This window comes from Pinus tabuliformis, chromosome 8 (assembly GCF_031772625.1).
Source record: "Pinus tabuliformis cultivar Carrire ecotype Pingquan chromosome 8, CPIR1, whole genome shotgun sequence".
Taxonomy (NCBI): domain Eukaryota; kingdom Viridiplantae; phylum Streptophyta; class Pinopsida; order Pinales; family Pinaceae; genus Pinus; species Pinus tabuliformis.
Window position 1 is genome coordinate 1,579,982,118 of NC_142294.1, and position 20,688 is coordinate 1,580,002,805.

The 20,688-nt window shown below is 36.2% G+C and overlaps 1 protein-coding gene across 1 annotated transcript in view; it reads left to right on the forward strand.

Annotated features, from left to right (window-relative positions):
• PFD1 (PREFOLDIN 1) overlaps positions 1 to 12,384 on the forward strand; it is a 117,241-nt gene extending 104,857 nt beyond the window's left edge. Inside the window, 3 exon segments of the mRNA XM_089374164.1 lie at positions 3,603 to 3,609; positions 11,855 to 11,939; positions 12,021 to 12,384. Coding sequence (XP_089230290.1) covers positions 3,603 to 3,609; positions 11,855 to 11,939; positions 12,021 to 12,134 — 206 coding nt within the window. The 3' untranslated portion in view covers positions 12,135 to 12,384.
• The last annotated feature ends 8,304 nt before the right edge of the window (positions 12,385 to 20,688 follow it).

The window sequence follows — 20,688 nt, forward strand, 5'->3', positions numbered from 1 at the left end:
CAATTTAAAGTGAAAAACTTTTAAAACAAGGAAGCTTTACATTGTATAAAAAAACCAACCTAAGTTCATCTTGACAAGCAAAATGGCATCTAATTCGGAATTGAAGGAAGGAAGATTTCCAGAAACCTCACATAATTATACTTCAGTGCTATTTAGAATTAAAGGATCTATTGTAGGAAAAGATGTTACTATTGTTATGTCACTGAACGAAGATAAAAATTATATAAAACCTAAAATTCCAAACCAATTAGTGATTCTTGAGTCAAATATAATTGAAAAATTAGACTGTTTCAACAACAAAAATTACAACATAACCAATATTCAACTAAACATTGGGGATTATACATTTACATCGCAATTCTCTGTTCAAGCCCTATGGAACGATCAAGGTGACATTATTTTGGGTTCACCTTAAATGAAAACCCTAGGGTTCTTCATCCTAAATAAGAAAAATAAGTTTTTGACATTTTCATACAAAAAGAAAAAAATAACACTATAAGATGTTACGTTGAAGCCGAATTCAGTAACACCAAAAGACATACAAGATATCTCAAAAGTAATTTCTCAAGAAAGTAAAAAAGTGATACAAAATATGCAAATGGAAGTTGACAAAATCGTCATTGACAGAAATGAAGAAGTTACTCGCCTCAGGGACCACAATGAGAAATTATTGATGCAAATTAAGAAACTTAAAAATGACAAGAAATCACTGAAAAACAAACTAGAAGAACTTAACACAAAAAAACGTATCGAAGTCTAACTGTCCAAGTTGAAGAAAAAGGAACAATTATTGATCCAGTAAATATCACAACTCAAGAAGAAGACAAGCCAGTTGAAGAAAAAAACATGCTCAAATGTTGCAGTTCATACAATGAAAATTCCAAGTGAGGATTTTGTAACCAATTCAACAACATCAATACCTGAAGTAAATTAGAATATTACCACACATATGAGAAGGGAAAATCAAACCACAAAAACTCTTTATCGACATCCGAATCACAAGAGCAGACAACTCAATCAGTCTGCACATTTGTATCACTCAGAGCATAAACAACAAACTTATGTTCCGAAGAATATTGAAGTGTGCACAATTCAATCCGGTGATAACAATTCATCACAAGTTTCCACTAACTGAAAGATTCCACAAAACATCGATTTAGGATGGTCACATCCTTTCTCAGTGCGATAATTTTGTTTATCACTTAGAGGATCCTATCATCTGGTATCAACGAAGATGACAACTCCAAGAATTCGAAGGAATGCAAACAAATTACAAGACCAAGAAACAAATGGTATGCTTTCTCATTAGTAAGCTTTGAGGACAAAGCTTTCTGAAGAGGAAAGAAATGTTGTGAATAAAATATATATAAAATAATACAAATAATGTAAATAACAATAATGATTAATGATAAATTAACTAGTAATTAGTTAATGAAGAGTTATGTCCCTAAGGACATGACTGTTTGTGATGAGGTATCTGCGTAGGTATATAAGTAGACCCTCACCCTCATTGTAATCATCATTAGATCTGTTCGTTACAGATCTAAAATTGATTCCCCTTCATCAAGCTTTGGATAAAGAAAATTCACAAGGTGTAAGCCCTACCTTTATTTGGTGAGTTAATTGACAACACCAAATACTCGACATTGATTTTCAATCCAAGTTTGTACGCTTCGTGACACTACATTGTTTGTGCAGAAATAGGAATGCTAGGGACCTAAGCTCACATCCAAAAAAAAGTCTCACACAAGGAAAAAAAATAAAAAACTTGCATTACTTGGGCTTCTATTGCAGAGTCTTCATGTGGACTTGTCTCCAACTTCACCTGACATCACGCATGAAACTTTAAGCAACTAGAATACCTTTAGTGGAAGAACAACTTACACTACTCAATCAAGAAACATATCTAAGGGACCATTGGGTTCTTGTAACTAGGCCCTCCTGGATTGATTGACAAGAGTGTGTTCCCTCAATTCTCAGGTAGTCACGAAGCTCAAGAACTCACTATGGGTTCAAACTAATCTGCATGAAAGGAAATCAAGGCATTGGAAAAGACAACATCTATCAACTATACAGTGTTTCTAATCACACAATTGAAGGAAAGAGATTAAGCTCTAATTCCCTCGTGGTATACAACTGTTATATACTCATCATGTGTTATCTTTGACAACGTATTAACACATCAACGATAACACAGTTACCAAGTTGCCCTTGAACTTGACACAAACAATACTTTGACATCAATGACAACACATACTCAACATTATTTCAACACACTCAACAAAATTCACTCCTCTAGCTGTCCCAACAATCATAATTCCTTATAACTCCCTATTGTGTCTTGTTTATCTCCTTAGCACAATTGCTTAAATCACATAGTACATGACATTGTTTTAGTGATGGCCATGACTCATGCTTACCCACAACATAGAGCAAGTGGAGCCCTGATCATGCTTCACAACCTCCTTCCTCCAAATTTTTACAGAGTAGGTATCCATGACTTAGGGAGCATGAAGGCATTGGGATAGCGGAAGGGTTCACCCCTTTGATTCTTCGAGGGAGCCGGTTGCCTCCATTACAAAGGAATGAACCTAAACAAAAAAGCAGAGAACTCAAAAACAATACCACCTTTTCTAATGTCTTTCCATACTCAAACCACATGCAGGCTCATAGACATGTTTGGTGCCCTTCATTACTACATGCTTATGCAAGATGGGTGAGCAATTAGAATGGGTGTGTAATTGAACCTTAATGAAATTCTTACCCTCCATCATGCAATGCAAGTGTAGATCAAACAAGACTCAACCATTCCCATTGGAATATCATGGGGGGGATTGCGCTATGCTCCGCACTTTTGTTATGCAAACTTCGAAGCTGAGTATTGTTCCTTTATTGGCTTGAAGGGTTGTGAGTTAGTTCAGGGCTCTCAAGATATGATAAATTCTAGTTGGTCAAAATTTTGAACCTCTAGGAGATTCTTTGGCACTAAGCAAGAAAAGTTGGGGCTAGACAAGAGTCAGTTGTAGTGCATTTTTCTCAGGATAATGTTTGAATATCTGACCAACCCAGTGCATCTAATCCTATTACCATTGATGACAAGACCTTTGTAAATGGATAAAGCTTCATCTTTGTTATTTGTTGCATTTTTTATTCTATAGACAAATATGTCTACTATATTTTCGTTAGTGTCTAGTATATCTATATATATATATATATATATATATATATAGGAATACCTTGCAAAGGAGCTCCTGAGCAGTTTCCAACATTTTCAGATGGTACCCAGTGCAAACCTATTGACATTGATTACAATGCCCAATTCAACAGTGACATTGAGTGAGGCATTCAAAAGCCCTAGGCCCCCAACACACACACACACATATTTCCAAGAAGCACTTCACAGGGGAACTCTCGGGCACTTCCCCACGTATGCAATGTTGGGTATGTGTTATATTCTTTGAACAACTTATATGCACCACAAATAACGGGGGGAAATAATTTCTTTGGGGAGTTTTTGCATTTGTTTTTTGGCATTTTTCAACCCATGATTTTGCTAAAAGTTGTTTTATAGTGCATGGTGGTTTTGCTCCGTGGTTAAGAAGGAAGATGGTAGCCTTATCTATTCCATTCTTACTAAGTTAAGACCAACCTACTCGATGTTTGTTTCCACCTTCCATTCTACTAGAGAAGCCTTTATTTCTTAAGGAAAAGACTACAAGTCCCCCTCTTTTGATGCCTTTTGTGATTCTTTAATAAGAGAACAAGAAAAAATCTTACATCTTGGTCTTTTTAATATAGGAAACTCTTATAAGAAAGCCTTAGCAGCCCAACAACAACCAAGTTCAGAGAATCCTAAGAAGCAACATCTTAAAAAGAATGGTCCTAAACCAAACAAGGGTCCTAAGCAATTTCAGTCTCAAAATGAAAAATCAACTCAACAAAACTATAAGGCAAATAAAAACAAAGGGAAGAAGACTAATAGACATTGCAACTTTTGTAATCGTGATGGCCACTTAGAATCCAAATGCTTTAAGAAGATGGAAGCTTTGGAAGCAGCAATGAAGAAGCATAACATCCATTTGGAGCACTCTTCAACTTCAACTTTATCTTCAGGAATAACACTTTCTGCATGTGGTGGTCAAGCATCTCGGTCTGGTTATGCACTTAATGTATCTTCTTCTTCCCATTCTCATGAGTGGCTCCTTGATTTTGGAGCTTCTTATCACATGGAAAAAAACAAAGCCATGTTTTCTTCTTTAAATGATTGTAACACCAAAAATATATATGTTCGTGATGATAGATCTCTTAGTGTTGTAGGGTCTGGAACTATTCATCTATACAGTGGTCAATTTAATGATGTATTATGTGTTTCTACCTTATCCTGCAACCTTCTATCTGTATGTCAGATAACTCATTTAGGGGAAGATAAAATCGTCGAATTTTCACCTCATGATGTTGTAATTAAGGACTTAAGAGATCCTAGACAGATTTTAGCTACTGGCATTGCTAATGATTCTACAAGGTTGTATAAGTCTGACAATTTTGGGTCATCAACTCTTCCCTCGGTATTTGTTGCTCATAATGATGAAGTGAACAAACTGTGGCATGAGCGATTTGGTCACTTAAATTATCGCTCCCTTCAAAATCTATGTAAAGAAAATATGGTGACAAGTCTTCCTATGGTATCTTGCAGAGATGGTGTTTGTTCCAGATGTGTACTCAGAAAACATCATCGGGATAGTTTTGAAAAACGTGCCTCTTGGCACGCCTCACCCCTTTATAGCTTGTGCATAGTGATTTATGTGGTCCACTTCCAGTTGTTTCATTCTCTGGCTATAAGTATTTCTTAACTTTCATTGATGATTTCTCCAGACGCACTTGGGTATACTTCTTAAAACTCAAGAGTGAAGTCTTTAACATGTTCTTGGCCTTTAAGGCCTTTATTGAGAAACAATCTGGACATCAAATTCTTAAGCTAAGATTTGAAATGTGGAGAATATGTTAACAACAAATTCATCAACTTTTGCACTGAGCATGGAATTCAATTGCAAGATACTGTTCCATATACTCCACAACAAAATGGTGTAGCTGAAAGAAAGAATCACACCTTAAAGGAAATGGTTAATTGTATGCTTCAATCTAAAGGACTTAGTCTTAATTTTTGGGCATAAGCAATTAACTCTGCAAATGACATAGTAAATCACACTCCTACTATGGTTTTAAAGAATATCACTCTAGAAGAAGCATGGAGCTCAATTAAACCAGATGTAAGTCACTTTCGTGTTTTTGGAAGTGAAGCATGGGCCCATATTCCAGATGAGAAACATAAAGCCTTAAAACCTAAGAGTGAAAAATGTATTTTTGTTGGATATTCTGAAGATGTCAAAGGATATAGACTTCTTCAACCTAACTCCAAAAATATTATCATTAGAAGAGATGTAAAGTTTGATGAAAATATATCGGCCTCCGAGCCTAGTTCGGCGGATGTGCCACCTCTCTCTATCTCTTCTACTTCTGAAAATATTCCTTCTTCAGATGATGACAGCGAGGATGACAATCCTCCCCCACCTTCTTGGGATCTTCCTTCAGCTCCTCAGCTTCCAAAATGGGTTCGCGCTACTTAGGATGCAACAGGTGCTCTTGCAGTTGATCCTACAGATCAGCGTCGTACATGTTCTTAGTTAGATAGAGCCTCTTCTTTACTGGCTCAATTTTAAGCAAATTATGATCCTGACACCTTTCAGAAGCTTCAGGCCATCCAGATTGGGACGCAGTTATGAATGAAGAATATTGTTCATTATTGGCAAATGATACATGGGACCTTGTTCCTCTTCCAAAGGGACGAAAACTTGTTAGATGCAAATGGGTTTACAGAACCAAGTTTGGACAAGATGGAAAAGTTGATAAACATAAAGCTCGTCTTGTTGCTAAGGGTTTTTCACAAGTTGAAGGCATTGACTATACTGAAACCTTCTCCCCTATTGCCAAAATGAACTCTATTCGCTTTGTTCTTTCACTTGCTGCCTCTTTCAAATGGGAAGTCCATCAGATGGATGTTAAATCTGCCTTCTTGGATGGGGACTTGCATGAAGAAATCTATATGGAACAACCTCTTGGCTTTATACAAAAAGACTTTAGCCTTGTATGTCGGCTTAAGAAATCCCTTTATGGTCTCAAGGAAGCCCCTCGAGCTTGGTATGCCAAAATGGATAACTTTCTTTTAGATATTGGCTTTTCTAGGTGTCATTCTGACAATACTGTCTACACCAAGAAAGTGGGTAAGTCCCTAATTATTCTTGTTCTTTATGTTGATGATCTTATCCTTACTGGTAATGATCCCAACCTTATAAACCATGTGAAGTCTAGCGTTAAAAAGAAGTTTGAAATGACAGACTTAGGACACTTGCATTATTTTCTTGGTCTTCAAGTCTTGCAATCCAAAGAAGGTATTTCTCTTTCTCAGTCCAAGTATGTCTGTGATCTTCTACGCCATTTTCACATGGAAGATCTTAAGCCAACCCCTTCTCCCTTTCAGTGTGGAGTCAAACTTTCAGTCACTTGTACTTCCCCTGAAGTTGATGCTACCTTATACCGTCAGCTTGTTGGAAAACTTTTGTATTTGACCCATACCCGTCCTGACCTTTCCTTTTTTGTTGGCCTTGTTGCTCGGTTTATGCACAACCACATGAAAGTCATTGGAACGCAACTAAAAGAATACTTCGTTATGTTCGAGGTACAGTTTAGTTTGGAATTCATTACAGTGCAGAAGCATCTCCTCTATTGGTTGGTTTCACTGATTTTGATTGAGTTGGGTGGGCTGGTTATGTCTCCACTCTTGGTTCTAGACCTATTACATAGGCTTGCAAGAAACAAAGTGCCATTTCTCTTTCTTCAGCAGAAGCAGAGTATTGTGGCGCCGTTGAAGCTAGTAAGGAAGCCCTGTGGCTTCGTCAGATCCTGTCAGTGTCCGGTTTTCAGCAGCAACACTTGACTACACTTTGGTGTGATAATCAAATTGCCATTCAACAATGCAAAGATCCAGTCCAACATCAATGCAACAAACACATTGAGCTACACATGTACTTCATTAGAAAGCTCATTCATGACCATGTTCTTGAAGTGCAATATTGTTCAGCCGATGATCAAGTTGCAGATATCTTTACAAAGGCTCTCACAGAGGCGAAGTTTACTAAACTTTGATTTATGGTTGGAGTTCAAGAAGTTATTATTACGAGGGGATAGGCTCTAATGCCTCCTTCTCCGACCAAGTCATCTTTGTACATCCTTCAATCCTATCCCAAGTTGTTCTTAGGGGGGATGTTAGGATATTCCGACACAGGAAATAATTAAGTATAACTTGGTCTAGTGTATAGTTAGGTAATGTGTGTTTCTTTAGTATGTACTTTTTGTAACTTACAAGCCGATGGTCATGATCTGACGGTTCATTCTCTCCTTGGTATTACCGATACTTGATCCATGGCTTAACACCTGTTTGGTCTATGATCTCTATTTAAAGAGCATGGAGGGTCATTTGTTTGTGACCGTAAATTTTCCTTCTTTTTATTAATAATATTGTTTGAAGTGGCCACGTTGGCTCAAGCCGTGGATTGTTTGCCTCTCTAAGGGTTTTAACTTTTAACCACATCAAGAATACTGGTGTACTGATCTATGATCTGTTTGTGAGCGGTGTCCTTTGGTGTTCAATCTAAGGAACTTACCTTGTAAATTCCTACACCGTGTTCATTGGTTCACAAAATGTTTGCATGAACCAGTTGAAGGATTCTTTGTGCTCTTGAAGCTTGTCCTTCATCAAAGGGTGATCGATGTTGCTTCCCTAGTTGGCAAGCTTCGCAAACTCCTTGGATCTTCAGTGGTATGTCCGGAAGTCCATCGACCAATTTCTCTTGAGCCAGTTGAGAGAGAGAAGTCATATTGAGGTGACCATACCTCAAATGCCATAGTGTACTGATATCTGATGCAGATTTGGCTGCCAATGCATGTTCTTTGCCCTGGCCAATATCCACTAACCTGAACAAACCATGATCCTCCACACCAAGAGCAACAGTCTTCTTGGTGTCCCTGTCAACTATATAGCATTTATGATTGCTAAAGTTGATATATAGATTGGGGCAGTGCCTCATAATCTGACTAACTGATAGCAGATTAAGTTCCATACCTGGCACATAGTAGACATTGAGAAATAGTAACATATTCTCTCCAAAGGAAATCTAGACATTTCCTTTACCAGCTACTATATATTCTGCCCCACCACCAAAGATCATAGAATCTTTGGACGAACACGACTCAAACTCTGTGTACCAATCCTTCTTGTTGGTAAAATGTCGTGAAGCTCCTGAATCAATATACCAAGCAGACGATTTGGACTGATCTACTTGTGTTGTGGCTATGAAGGCAAAGAAGGTTGATTCCTTCTCCTCTATGTGTTCTGCGACATGAGCCTTTTGTTGAGGCCCTCCCTAGTTGGATTTCTGATCAGCCAACCATTTTCTGCAGTAGTTCTTCATATGGCTGGTCTTGCCACAATAATGGCAAGTGATGGTCTTTTGTCCCTGGGAACCATCCTCCCCGCTATGCTGGCCTTTCTTATTGGCCCCTTTGCCTTTGCCTTTGAAATTTGCTGCAAAGGCTTGCTCAGAACCCTCTGTCTCAGTGTTGCTGCCAAACTGTTTCTTCCATCTGTCTTGCTGTAAGAGCTTGTTGCAAAGCTCTTCGAACTTCAAGTCAACATTCGTAGTAGTGATATTGAGGGTTTCTATGAAGTGCTCATAGGCTCGTGGTAAGATTTTTAGCGTGATAACCACCATGTCCTCTTCTTCCATCTTCTGACCAATGGCCTCCAATTGATCTCGGATGTCCTTGATCTTGAGCAAGTGCTCCTACAACAAGGCACCCTCACTCATCGTGATTGAGAACAACATGTTCTTCAAAAAGAAAGCCCACCCTTTGTCAGAAGTTTCATGAAGATCTTTTAAATGCTTCCAAACTTCTGTTGAAGTTTTTCCTGCCTGTACTTCAGGAAGCATTTCATCAGTAACAGACAATTTGATTAGCATCATGGCCTCTTTGTCTTGGCCATCAAACTTGGTGGATCTGCTACCAAACTGATCAATTTCTCTTCGGATTTGTTGATAATCAAGAAATCAGCTACTAAAAACTACTGTATCTGCAGATCTAAGCAACAAATCAGGTACAAATAGATCCAATCTGCTCCTAAACAATGTGATTTGGCAAAAATTGAGAGAAATTGTAGAAATTACAGCCAAATTTCAATCAATTCTGATGAATTACCACTCAATTTGGACAATAGTGGTTCAATTTCGAAAATTACAGTCCAAAAGTTGACTGTCAATTTCCAAAATTACAGTCTGATTTCGAAATTAAAGGCTCAATTGCAGAATTTATATGTTGTACAGCCCGTACAGCTGGCTTAAAATCTTAAAAATCAATCTATTGACTCCAAATTTTTTTGGCTCTCCATTGTGCTAAGATTGCGATCCCTTGATCCTTCACTGCCAGCGGCAGTCCCTTGGATCATCACGCCCCCACAATTCCGTGGCTTGGAAACCTAGCTCTGATACCATATAACGAAAACACAAGCATATGGAAAACCAAGAAATAACTCAGAATGAAAGAGTTCTTTGTATTCGGTTAAATTAATAAGAAAGTGAAAGCTTTATTATATAGGTTACAATAGCCTTGAGTCAATCCACTTTATGAATGTGGGATAGATAAAAAAAGCGAAATAAGACATAAAAGCATAAATCTAATTTAAAGTCAACATGACTTTATTAATACCTAAGTCTACTTTTTAATTGACCATTATTAAAACCAATACATAATTTAATACCAGTGTGGTTGCAAGTTTGATGTATGCAATGGTTTGTACAAGAATATTGAGCAAGTATATTTCAAAAACATGGAAGGGACACTAGACAACAAGAAAGAGGGTTTTCAGGTATCTGTGTGGCACCGCTAATTATGGATTGTGCTACCAAGGAATACCAGGACTAGATAAAGTGTTGGACATGGCTTTGTTGATGTAGACTGGGTTGTTGATTTGGATCGTAGAAAATCTACAAGTGGGTATGTGTTTAACCTATTTGGAGGAGCTATTCGTTGGATGAGTAAGAGACAGTCTGTAGTGGCACTTTCCACTACAGGAGTTGAATGCATGGCAACCACTCATGCAACCAATGAAGCAATTTGGTGACAAAGATTGTGTTCAGGTATGGGGTTGTTACAACAAGCTATAAGGATAGATTGTAATAGCCAAAGTGCAATTTTCATGGCAAAGAACTGTTAGAAAATCAGAAAGGCAGAAAGATTTTCTTTATATAGATAATTACTTGTGACTTTCTTATCTTTATGTTCTTTTATCTTTTAGTTCATCAAGAAATTACCAAAACAATAGCACAAAATTACAGACACCAAATATTGGCGGAGAACCAGGGCAAAACCCCTATCTAGGGGAAAGCGCAGTCAACAACTCTTCCTTAATAACTTCCTGAGATAATCCAAGAATCTGGACCTAGACACGGACTTCCTCCACACCAAGTCAGCCCTTTCTTCCTTCTTGCAGATGATAATCCTTCAGCAATAACTTCAAACTAGCAGCAACAACTTGTAGCAGCAATTTCGACCTAGCAACTGGCAGCAGCAGCAACAACTTCGACTAGACAAAAGAGACTTCGATCTCCTAGAGGAATCCACAAGAGAGAGATAGATAGCCCAAAATTTTGATGTTGACCTTTTCTTCCTTCTTCTCCAACTTCGCACTCCTTTTAGCCTCCTTTTCCAACTTCACACTTTTCCCTTGACAAGGTAGGCGCCATTAATGTCTCTTGGCATCAATATCCCTTGACCACATACATCAACATGTTTTTGAATTTAAATATGAAGCTTATGAACTCTGCTTTTAAATGGATCTGGATAAAATGAGATACAAGAGAAACCTGCCTCTCAGGGGAAATAAAGAATATTAGGAAGCGATGTTGCCCACTGATTCTGCTGGGGATTTGTGACTCTTCGTTTCCAACGGGACAGTGCATGGGTAATGCGGCATGCCTCAGAAATTTTCCCTTTGCGGGGAAAACTTTTGGTATCATGGACACCGCTTGCAAATAGGGGATGACAGTGTGTCCCTTGATCCTGTAGGGATGGCAGGTTGTCTGCTACCAAGAACTACTAAAATTAAAAAGAAAGAACTGCCAACTTTCTGTTTGTCTCTGCAAGAAACTTCCATCCCTGGGAGTCTGTTATTATTGCTAAATGTCTGAAATGCATCTTCTACTATTATGCATGTTCAATGGTGTCCATAAAATCTTTTCTCTGAGTTACACTTATATGAGATTGGCTCCACTGACATTTTTCACACTACATTTCAAAATAATTATGAGATTAGTGATTTGATTTTATATAAAAAGAAAGTGTAGAGCGAAATCAAAATGAACTCATTATCGAATCCTAGTTGGTAGGCATGTTGTAATGTGTATTCTTTAGACACATTTTTATGGCACTGATGACATGAACTAATGTGCACTCTGTTGTTGTGCAGGAAAATCGTGAGTCCTGCCTTACGTGATCTAGGAGGCATTTTTATTGCTTGACATTGGTTACACCATCCCATTTAAAATTTTGCTAGGATTTCATATGTTGCATTTCTATGGACAGACACAAACATTGTTAAGATTAGTGACTGGTGAAATCCAGTCAAATGCTACTGAAATGGGGAAACTGTTTACAGTTCCTCTATTCTAAGTTTCTTCTATTGGTCACTTTTCCAAATCATATATGTGATAATACAAATGACAAGTGTTTAAATGAATTTCTACAGATTCATTTTGGAGCCCAAGTCACTTTTAGTTACGGAGCAGAAGGAGAAAATAAAAGAATGTGATAGTTCTATTGCTTCCTTACAGGTATATATGGTTGTTGTTGGAGTTTGCAAATTATGTGAGTGGGTTTTTCCCCCAGTTGTTGAATTCATTTTTGTTGTGCAGACCTCAAAAGAATACTTGGAAAGGCAGATGACAGAGGTGGAAAGCAATTTCAAAGAGTTATTGCAGCAAGATCCAGGACTTGCTCGTCAAATTATGTCAATGTCAATGTCATGATGGTCCTAAATATTAAAAGTCGTTGCTGGTTTAGATTCTCACTTTTATTATTGGGTTTTCAGAGTTGACCATATTAATGGGGGGTATAAATGTGACCCTCTGAAATTTGGAAGCAAGAACAGTGTAAGTTTAGGAAATTTTTTATGATCATCGATTTTGAAGTTTTATTTTCTCATCTAAGGCAGCTTCAAGTTTCTAAAACAGGCCCTTGTGTAGCTGTAGGTAATAGAACCAAATTTTAAGTTAGTTAGGTGTCAAAAATAGAATCAATGTGATAGGTAATGCTTATGATGTTAGGTACAACTTAATTGGGGGCCATGTTCTTTCTCTCATGATATACCCAGTTGTTTGCTTTTCAGTTCGAGATTCACTACCCCATATGGGATAGGCCTAGGGTGTAGATACCTTGCACAAATAAATTCCGATCTTAAGGTTCTCCAAAATCTTAATTTAATATCCATTAACATCCTCTTGTTCAAGTTTTTGCTACCGATATAACTTATAGTAGGGACTGGAGATGTTAATCTTATACTCGATAGTAAATGTTTGACAATTGATATATTTTGTAATACTGTTTACTGGCCTTGTACTTATTGTAGTCGCTTAACCCTTCTGTTACAATTCAACAACATTCAGGAGGATTGAGCGATGCAACAGGCTATTAGTTTCAAGGATTTGGTTCATTGTAAATGATCTCCCCTTGATTAATCTCATGATGTAAGGTTATTGATTATCACAAGCAAGGATAGTGTCAAGGCCATTTTTCTGATCTATTTCTTGTTATATACTTTCATGCAGTATAGACATTAGTTTGAACCTCTCTTAATCCTCCGTGGAATAAGACAAGTCCCTGCACTGTAGTAGCCTTCTTATCCTTTTATGATTTTTGTATACATCCTCAATCCCTTGGCCCTGCTTTTGTGCCCTCTATGGTTCTAAGGGTTCATCCTCTTTCAAGCAACATAGCAATTCTGTATTTAGGTCATTTATGATATAGATGTTATAGAAATAATGTGTGTTGGTTAGCAGAGTTATGTATTAGAAGGCATTGGATGGGTTGCATTGAAAAGCAAGGTTGCACTGGCCTTATTCAAGCTTCTGTGCATATTTAAAAGTACCAAGGTGGTATGCTAGTGAATTGATGTTAGAAATATTTTTTTGACTGTTGATCACCCTCATGGAATTAGATTACTCTGTCACCTATCTTTGCGTTTACATCAAATTTATTGTTAATGTGCACAAGAACACTAAACACGAATTGCAGAGAGAAGGTAACTTATTTCATCAAGAAAGATAGATGCCCACCATCATTCAGATGTTCATAACTTATTTTGTAACAACTCCTAACTAATCCTATTTAAGGGTCCACATTTGACTTTAAAAGTCATGACTGACCAGATCTTGACCTATCACTGCTCACAGAGGTACGTATAACTGCTTGTCAAAATGACAATTATTATCTCCCAACATATACAAGACTCACCAAGGGGAAATCTAGGATGCTATAAACATAGACAGAAAGCATTTTAATCACAATCACATCCTATTCAACATTATAGTATTAAAAATGCCTCGAGAAACTTAGAAGATGAGTGCTAGTTCTGCACTTATAATTCTTGATTTTATCAAATGGCAATCTTTAGTGGCTACTACTCTATTTCATTTTTGAGTGGTTAATGCCCTTCATGTCTGGTGTGAAATAGTCAAATTAAAAACCTTACCACAAATTATTCTTCAGACTAGGCTTCGAGCTAGGTTGTTGAACAATCTAGGAGAAGATGTGGGGTGAACCACTTGGAGAGGTGGAGGATGCAAATTTCAATGGTGAAGTGGTGTTTGGAGCCACTACCAAAAACCCTTTCGAGGATGTGAACTCCTTTGCAGGGGTGTCCTTTCCTCATTTGTCTATGGAACTTGTTCTATTGATATGGCAGTGTTTCTATCTCCAACTCTTAACAATTCCTTTTAACATAAAGCTCAATTAATCACAAAAATAAAAGAGTGTGATAGGATGGTGATTACATTTTTGTGATAGTTGTGATCAGTGATAATTGTCATAAGCACCTCTAACAAACCTACTGAACTTGAAAAAAGTTCAAAACTGGTAGATGCAACTATTGACACAAGAGATCTGCATGTGAAAAATCTTGATTCAAAATATCTAGTCTCAATGTGCTGTGGTAAATAGCAATTGCAAGCCTAGCATAGTTGCTCTGTCCAGGGAAGCCTTCGCAAATAATGGATTCAACATGCCCAAGGCAAACATAAATATCCATTGGAGAGTTCCTTGAGGTAGCCTGACTTATAACTACACAGTGAATCTCCACCTCGGAAGCAACAAACTAAGCAAGATTAAATCCTTTACAAGTGTAGGAGTGTTCTAAGCTGAAAAATACATATAGACTCAAAATACATGTAGAAGCTTAGTAGTTGTCAATCTCTCATTTTGATTTCTGTGAATGTTTGTTCATCTCCAAATAATGTATTCAATCTACCATTGGAAGAGGACCTGCTTGATTTCAGTCTATAGTCAATTATAAAAGCAAACAATTCAACCTTTTCAAAGGATATATGCTACCTATAATGAACATTATTTTCCAAGGAATGGAGGGGCAAGTTCCTGTTCTCTTTTTGGACTTTCTTCAACTTCTCTCCGAAGGTATAGGAGTGTTTAGGTATATAACTAGTACCAACTGATGCATTTCCCAAATTTCATCTCTTCGATGCTAGTGTATCTCCTCATTGGACTAAAGGCTTTAAAGTCTTATGAGGTAAATGCATCTTGTCATTATCCTCGAAATGCTTTTCCTCGACATTTTTCTTTAAATCTCCACAACTAAACAAAATTTTCAATCAATTATCTGTTTGTAGCTTGCATTGGGTCATATTTTGTCATCATTAAGTAATTATCTATGTTGCCAGGAGATGTGGGTTTAGGGACAGGGACGGGTGAATCACTTTTTGAAACAGGGTACGTGGGTTCATCAAGGGTATATTATAATTTATATATATATTATATTTTATAAATTATAATATATATGAATTTTGAAATCTTCCAACTTACATGTTAACAATTGTCTAAGTTGAAGCTTAACAATCTGATACTCATCTATGACACTAGCTGGCAGAGTAAAATCCTTTTAAAATACACATGCATTTTGTTATTAAGTTAAAACACAGTGTTGTTAAGGTCTATAATAAAGTTAATGACAATGACGACATGTTCATTCTAGAAAAGAATACCTACAGATGACGTTGACCTCTAGGAAATTCATTATTATCAGTTCCTCAAAGAATGTTTCTAGATAACGTAATGTCCTCGTTCTACTAATCCTTTCATGAACAACACTTTAGCTTATATATTTAGTGGACCTATTAACTACATCCCAATAAACTATGAAGGTTGAGCATAGGGTTTGCACTAAAAATAACATAACAACCCTTCCAATATGATTCTACCATATTCAGAAAAACGTATGGTACATCGATATGGCTGCATTGACGTAGTAATCTTTAGGACCTAACTTCAACTACAAAAATGTCATTATAGTGAACTGGTTAAGTAAGGATGCATTAAACTTATTAAGTTATTTGTAAGCTACTTTTGGGCAGGAGGAGATTATCTTCCATGTGATGCATCATTTGGATATCCAATACCCAAATCGTTTCTCTATCATTTGTTTGATATTGTTATTTTGAACTTCCATGAACTTATTCAACATAACGACAAGCCATTACATGGAATGTGAGAAGAAAAGGATTTATGGACAAAGGAAAAAAACACCACCAAGAACCCCTCACACACCTGTTTTCGGGGTTCACACACCCATTTTGGGGGCTCGACGAACCCGTTTACACAAAAGAACCCAACTCGAAGATACCGAGTATTGTGTTCTTTTGGGAAGTATCGATCGTTTGGGTTCGTCTAGGAAGTACCCATTCCAACACTCGGTTCATGGGGATGAGAACTTGGAATGGGTTCTTGAACCCCACCCCCAGGTTCGCGAACCCGTGCAACACAAGTAATTATGCATGAAATCCATGAATTCATCCTTGTGATTTTTTTTGTTTATTTTTATTTATTTAATTAACCAATTTTTTGTTTTTAAATTCTCGCAATGTTTTAAGAAGTCCCTCAATTAGAAAACTCTAGAAATAATCGTCGACCCTATATAGCAAATATTTGATACTTTGTTGTGAATTGTAATTCCAAAGATGCACTAATTTGTTCTATATGGTTGGAGGTTGTGGAAACACTCAACAAGATATACCAAAAGAAAATTTAGTGGAAGAGTTTTTATGAAGGGAAAACCATCATGGGAATCGTATAGCCCATATGGAAAGCCAAAAACCATTGATGAATTTGCAAATGGAGACCATGTTTCAAAGAGAGTTACAAGATTAATTGTTGAGACAATTAGAGCAAAATTTGAGAAATCACAAGACCATATGACCCTAATAGAAGAATAGGAATTTCTATTAGTCACTAAGCTTTATCTTGTCGATCACTTTGATAAAGGGCATATAAAGCTATTGTCAAAAAATGATCATTTATTCCCCCACCACCGATGAAGGATGGATTGTTTTCAGTAAAGCTCGATGAGCCATAAAGAGGCAATCCATGTGTAGCAGTTTTTGATAGAGTATAAGAAGCTACCAAGGATATAGAATGAAGGCTTACCTATCATTCTTGGGTAGAGGATCAACATTAATGCAGATTGTTAAGTAGTGATATTGGGGATGATAACCCACCAAGGTGATTTATTAAAATATTTCTATTGGAGGGGCATTCAAAGTATGTTATAGATCTTGTAAATTGAAGGAGCATGAGCTCATCTTGGATGGGTAAGAATGTACAATGATATAAGAAATCAATGTTTACATTTGATTCACCTATATTCACAGGTCAATGAATTAGAGGGAAGATTGGATAACAAATAAGTCCGCCATGCTCAATGTTGATATATCATGAATACCTACTACAAATGTTTATCTAAAGAATCAATGCCAATGTAGATTGTTAAGCTGTGATATTGGGGATGATAAACCACCAAGATTGTTATTAAAATAATACTCTTGGAGTGGCATTCAAAGCTTGTTACAAATCTCATGAATGGAGGGGTGGTGAGTTCATGCCAAATGCATATCAATATATAATGATATAAGAAAACAATTTCTACATTTGAATAGTAGAATTCCCCCATGTTCGTAGGTCAACTAATTAGAGGGAAGATTGGATAACAAATAAGGCCATCGTGCTCAATGGTAATAGTATGCTTGAGGTTGTAATAGGATTGTAAGTGTATGAATGATAGGTAGAAGTGTGATTTATCTTAAACCCCTTGATGATAATTTAAAGCTTGTCTTCACTATGATATCAATTTGGCCTTGCCAATCCCTTCCATTGATGTCACTTTTGTTCAATAAATGACTTCGATTAGATTTGATTTTGCAATCATTAGAATATGCAAGTTGTGGTTGTCCCAGGAGGAGTTAATTCACCGATACTTCCATAATAGGAGAAGGTGATAAGAAGGATCCACCATCTTTATTCCCTTTCCAATTATTTAAGCCTCTTTCATGTAAGTGGAGATCCATTTTTCTTGCCCCTTAACAAACAAGGGGAGCCAGGATGGAGAAGACAAAAGCCTTCATCAATGGTTGCTCTCAAGGTCTTCACAAGAGACCTAAATCACCCCATTCAGAAGGAATTATTGGTTGCTTGTGGGTGGCTTCTTTCATACAGTGTATATTGCATTATCCCCACTTGTAGATTGTTATTCCAATGACAACGAATAAGATATACAATTTTACTTTACTAACTTCTATTAGCAAGAAATCTTACTAAGGCTTGGATAGAGGACAAGAAAAAAACAACTTGATGGATCATCCAAACTTGAAGTGGTAGAGAAAGAAGAGAAATTCCAACTTAAAAAATTCTACACATAAGATGAGTGAAAACACTCTCTTTGCTACAATAGAGAACCTTAGATCCAATTCATAAAATAAAGTGGTAATCCTTCTAGTTGTACTTGATTGATTCAATGAAATGGATGTATGTAATGCCACATTAATCTGGCATAAGTGAAGGGGGGTGTAGCATGGGGTGTAGGAGGGGGACGGGGGTGTCGAGGTGGAGAGAATAGATTTTATTACAAACTGTAGAAAATATACACTAATAGATTTGTACCTTCGTATGATGAGGATGACTACAAGTCCTTTCTTCTTTGAGCTAATTCCTCTCAAGTGTCTCTAATCCAAAGATCTTCGATGGTAACACTCAATCCTCTATCAAAAAATTGGAAAAATGGATACGGAGGTGCAAATTGACCATCCCTTTTTATGAGAAGTAAATGGGGAAGATGGGCAGGGAGATAGGGTTGGGTTGGTGTGGGGGGATTGTGAAAGTGATATAATGACAAGTAGGGAATACACAATAATGGATCCATATGTTGCTAGGATGAAAATGGTTGAAGTCCTTTTTCCTTGAGTTCATTCCTCTTAGGTGCCTCTCTAGTCCAAAGGTCTTCAATGGTTCCACTCAATCCTTCATAAAAGAATTGGAAAGTCAATACAATGTTGCAATTGGGCATTCCTTTGTGCAAGAAGACCAAACTCTCAAAGAACAACCAAGACTAATCCCAAAGGTGGCGTTATTGGTTTGTTGGTCCTCTTAGGTTTCTTACATGAATAGTTCCACATTCTATATTATTCTTGAAATGCATGTGCCATGGGTGCATACTAAGTGATCTACTTTGACGAAATCAATGCCAAGAGCGTAGTGTGGTCAAATTTGGCACTATCATAAGGGATGAATGTGGAAACAACCTAGTATGACTATTATTAACACTAGAAACATGCCAATATGACTGATGTTTTAATTAACCATGAAAACGAAATAATTTCTTGAAATTTTGGGATAATGTGGTATCTCCATATTAGATTATTGAAAATTCAATAATTTACTTTATAATATTAAATATGAGTATTTTATTAATTTATGATAAAATATTAAATAGAAAAAAGATAGGAAATTGACAATTTAAACATATAAAAGCAATGAATCTATAAAATATAAGTGTATATTAATATATGAGATAAATATCATGTTTTATGTAATTCATAAAGTATGTGTTAGTAAAGACAAATGCTACCCAATGTATGAGGTAGGTAGAGCATTGTATGGAAAAATAAATTGCCTTTTCTTCATCGAGATGGTCTTTTGAGAATCGAGAATGGAGTCTCTTACTATAGAGAGGAAGGAATCCACTTGCAATCCCAAAAAACGAGATCTCCCACTTTTATTGTATTTAGGGTTTTCTTATAAGATTTTCTTTGTTTTAAGCTCTGCAACACCTGAATGTTGTGTCCATGTTCCCTAAGCCTATTTTGTTTTCTCCTTATAGAGGTTGTGGTTTGAATGCTTTAGCACTATAACATTTATAATCAACATATTTTAGAGCTAAAGTGCTCTTAATCTAGGGTTATAAGTATTGTTTCTGTGAAGGGTTGCTCACATTTTTTCTATTTGTCTATTCCATGGCACCACTCCCTTGCTTGTTCCAATGTTGTAGCACCTTTGTACATTTTATTGTAGTGCCATTTAATCATTTTTAATAGAAATATAGAGAATTAGGAAGCCTCTATTCTTAGTACTAGATCACCTTGTGTTACTTGTTTCTCCTTTGTTTACTATACTATTGTGAATTAGATATTAAGAAAAAAAATGATTATCTTTTTCTTTATATTTTTGAAAAAAAATTCCCTTTTAAAGTTTGTAGATTTTGAAGGGCAACGTACAAGACCCTATGTTAAAAGCTTGTAATGATATCAATTCATCTTCTTGTTAATACAAAAGTCTTCTTATTCTAGTAAAAAGGAAAACTATATAAAATATAAAATAATAAAAGAAAATATTTTGTTGATATCTTACTATTGGTTTTTCCATATAAAATTTTAATTATCAATAATAATAATAATAATAATAATCTATTTATAAGGTCACGACGAGTTAAATACCAAATTGGTGTATGAAATCCCCTTGTTTTTGGGAGGAGAGGCTCGCCTTTGTGCAACGGTTTGACAATAATTTAAATTTTCAATAATTCAGTTTATATAAAAATAAAGTTTACTAATTTATTAATTTATGATAAAATGTTAGCAAAAAATAAAATTAACAAATAGATAAAAACCACAAGCATAGAGAATACAAGTGTGTGTGTGGAGGATCAATGTCAAGTTTTAAGGTGAACCATAAAGTATTAGAAAAGACAATGAAAATGTGATATGGATCAATATATAATTGGAAATGGAGAAGTATAATAAGCAATATAAACTGTTGAAGTTGGAATTTTAATTGTTAGAATTTTAATTGCTGTAATTTATATGATTCTCATTATCCTCAATAAGTTCTTTTTCATCTATATCATTGTCATCATACTCATGACCATGGTCAATACCTATGTTACTAAACCACCTATGGGAAATGTCAACAAAAAAGTAGTGCAAAATAATTACAAAATGTTCACCTTGTCATATGAACCAAATATCAATA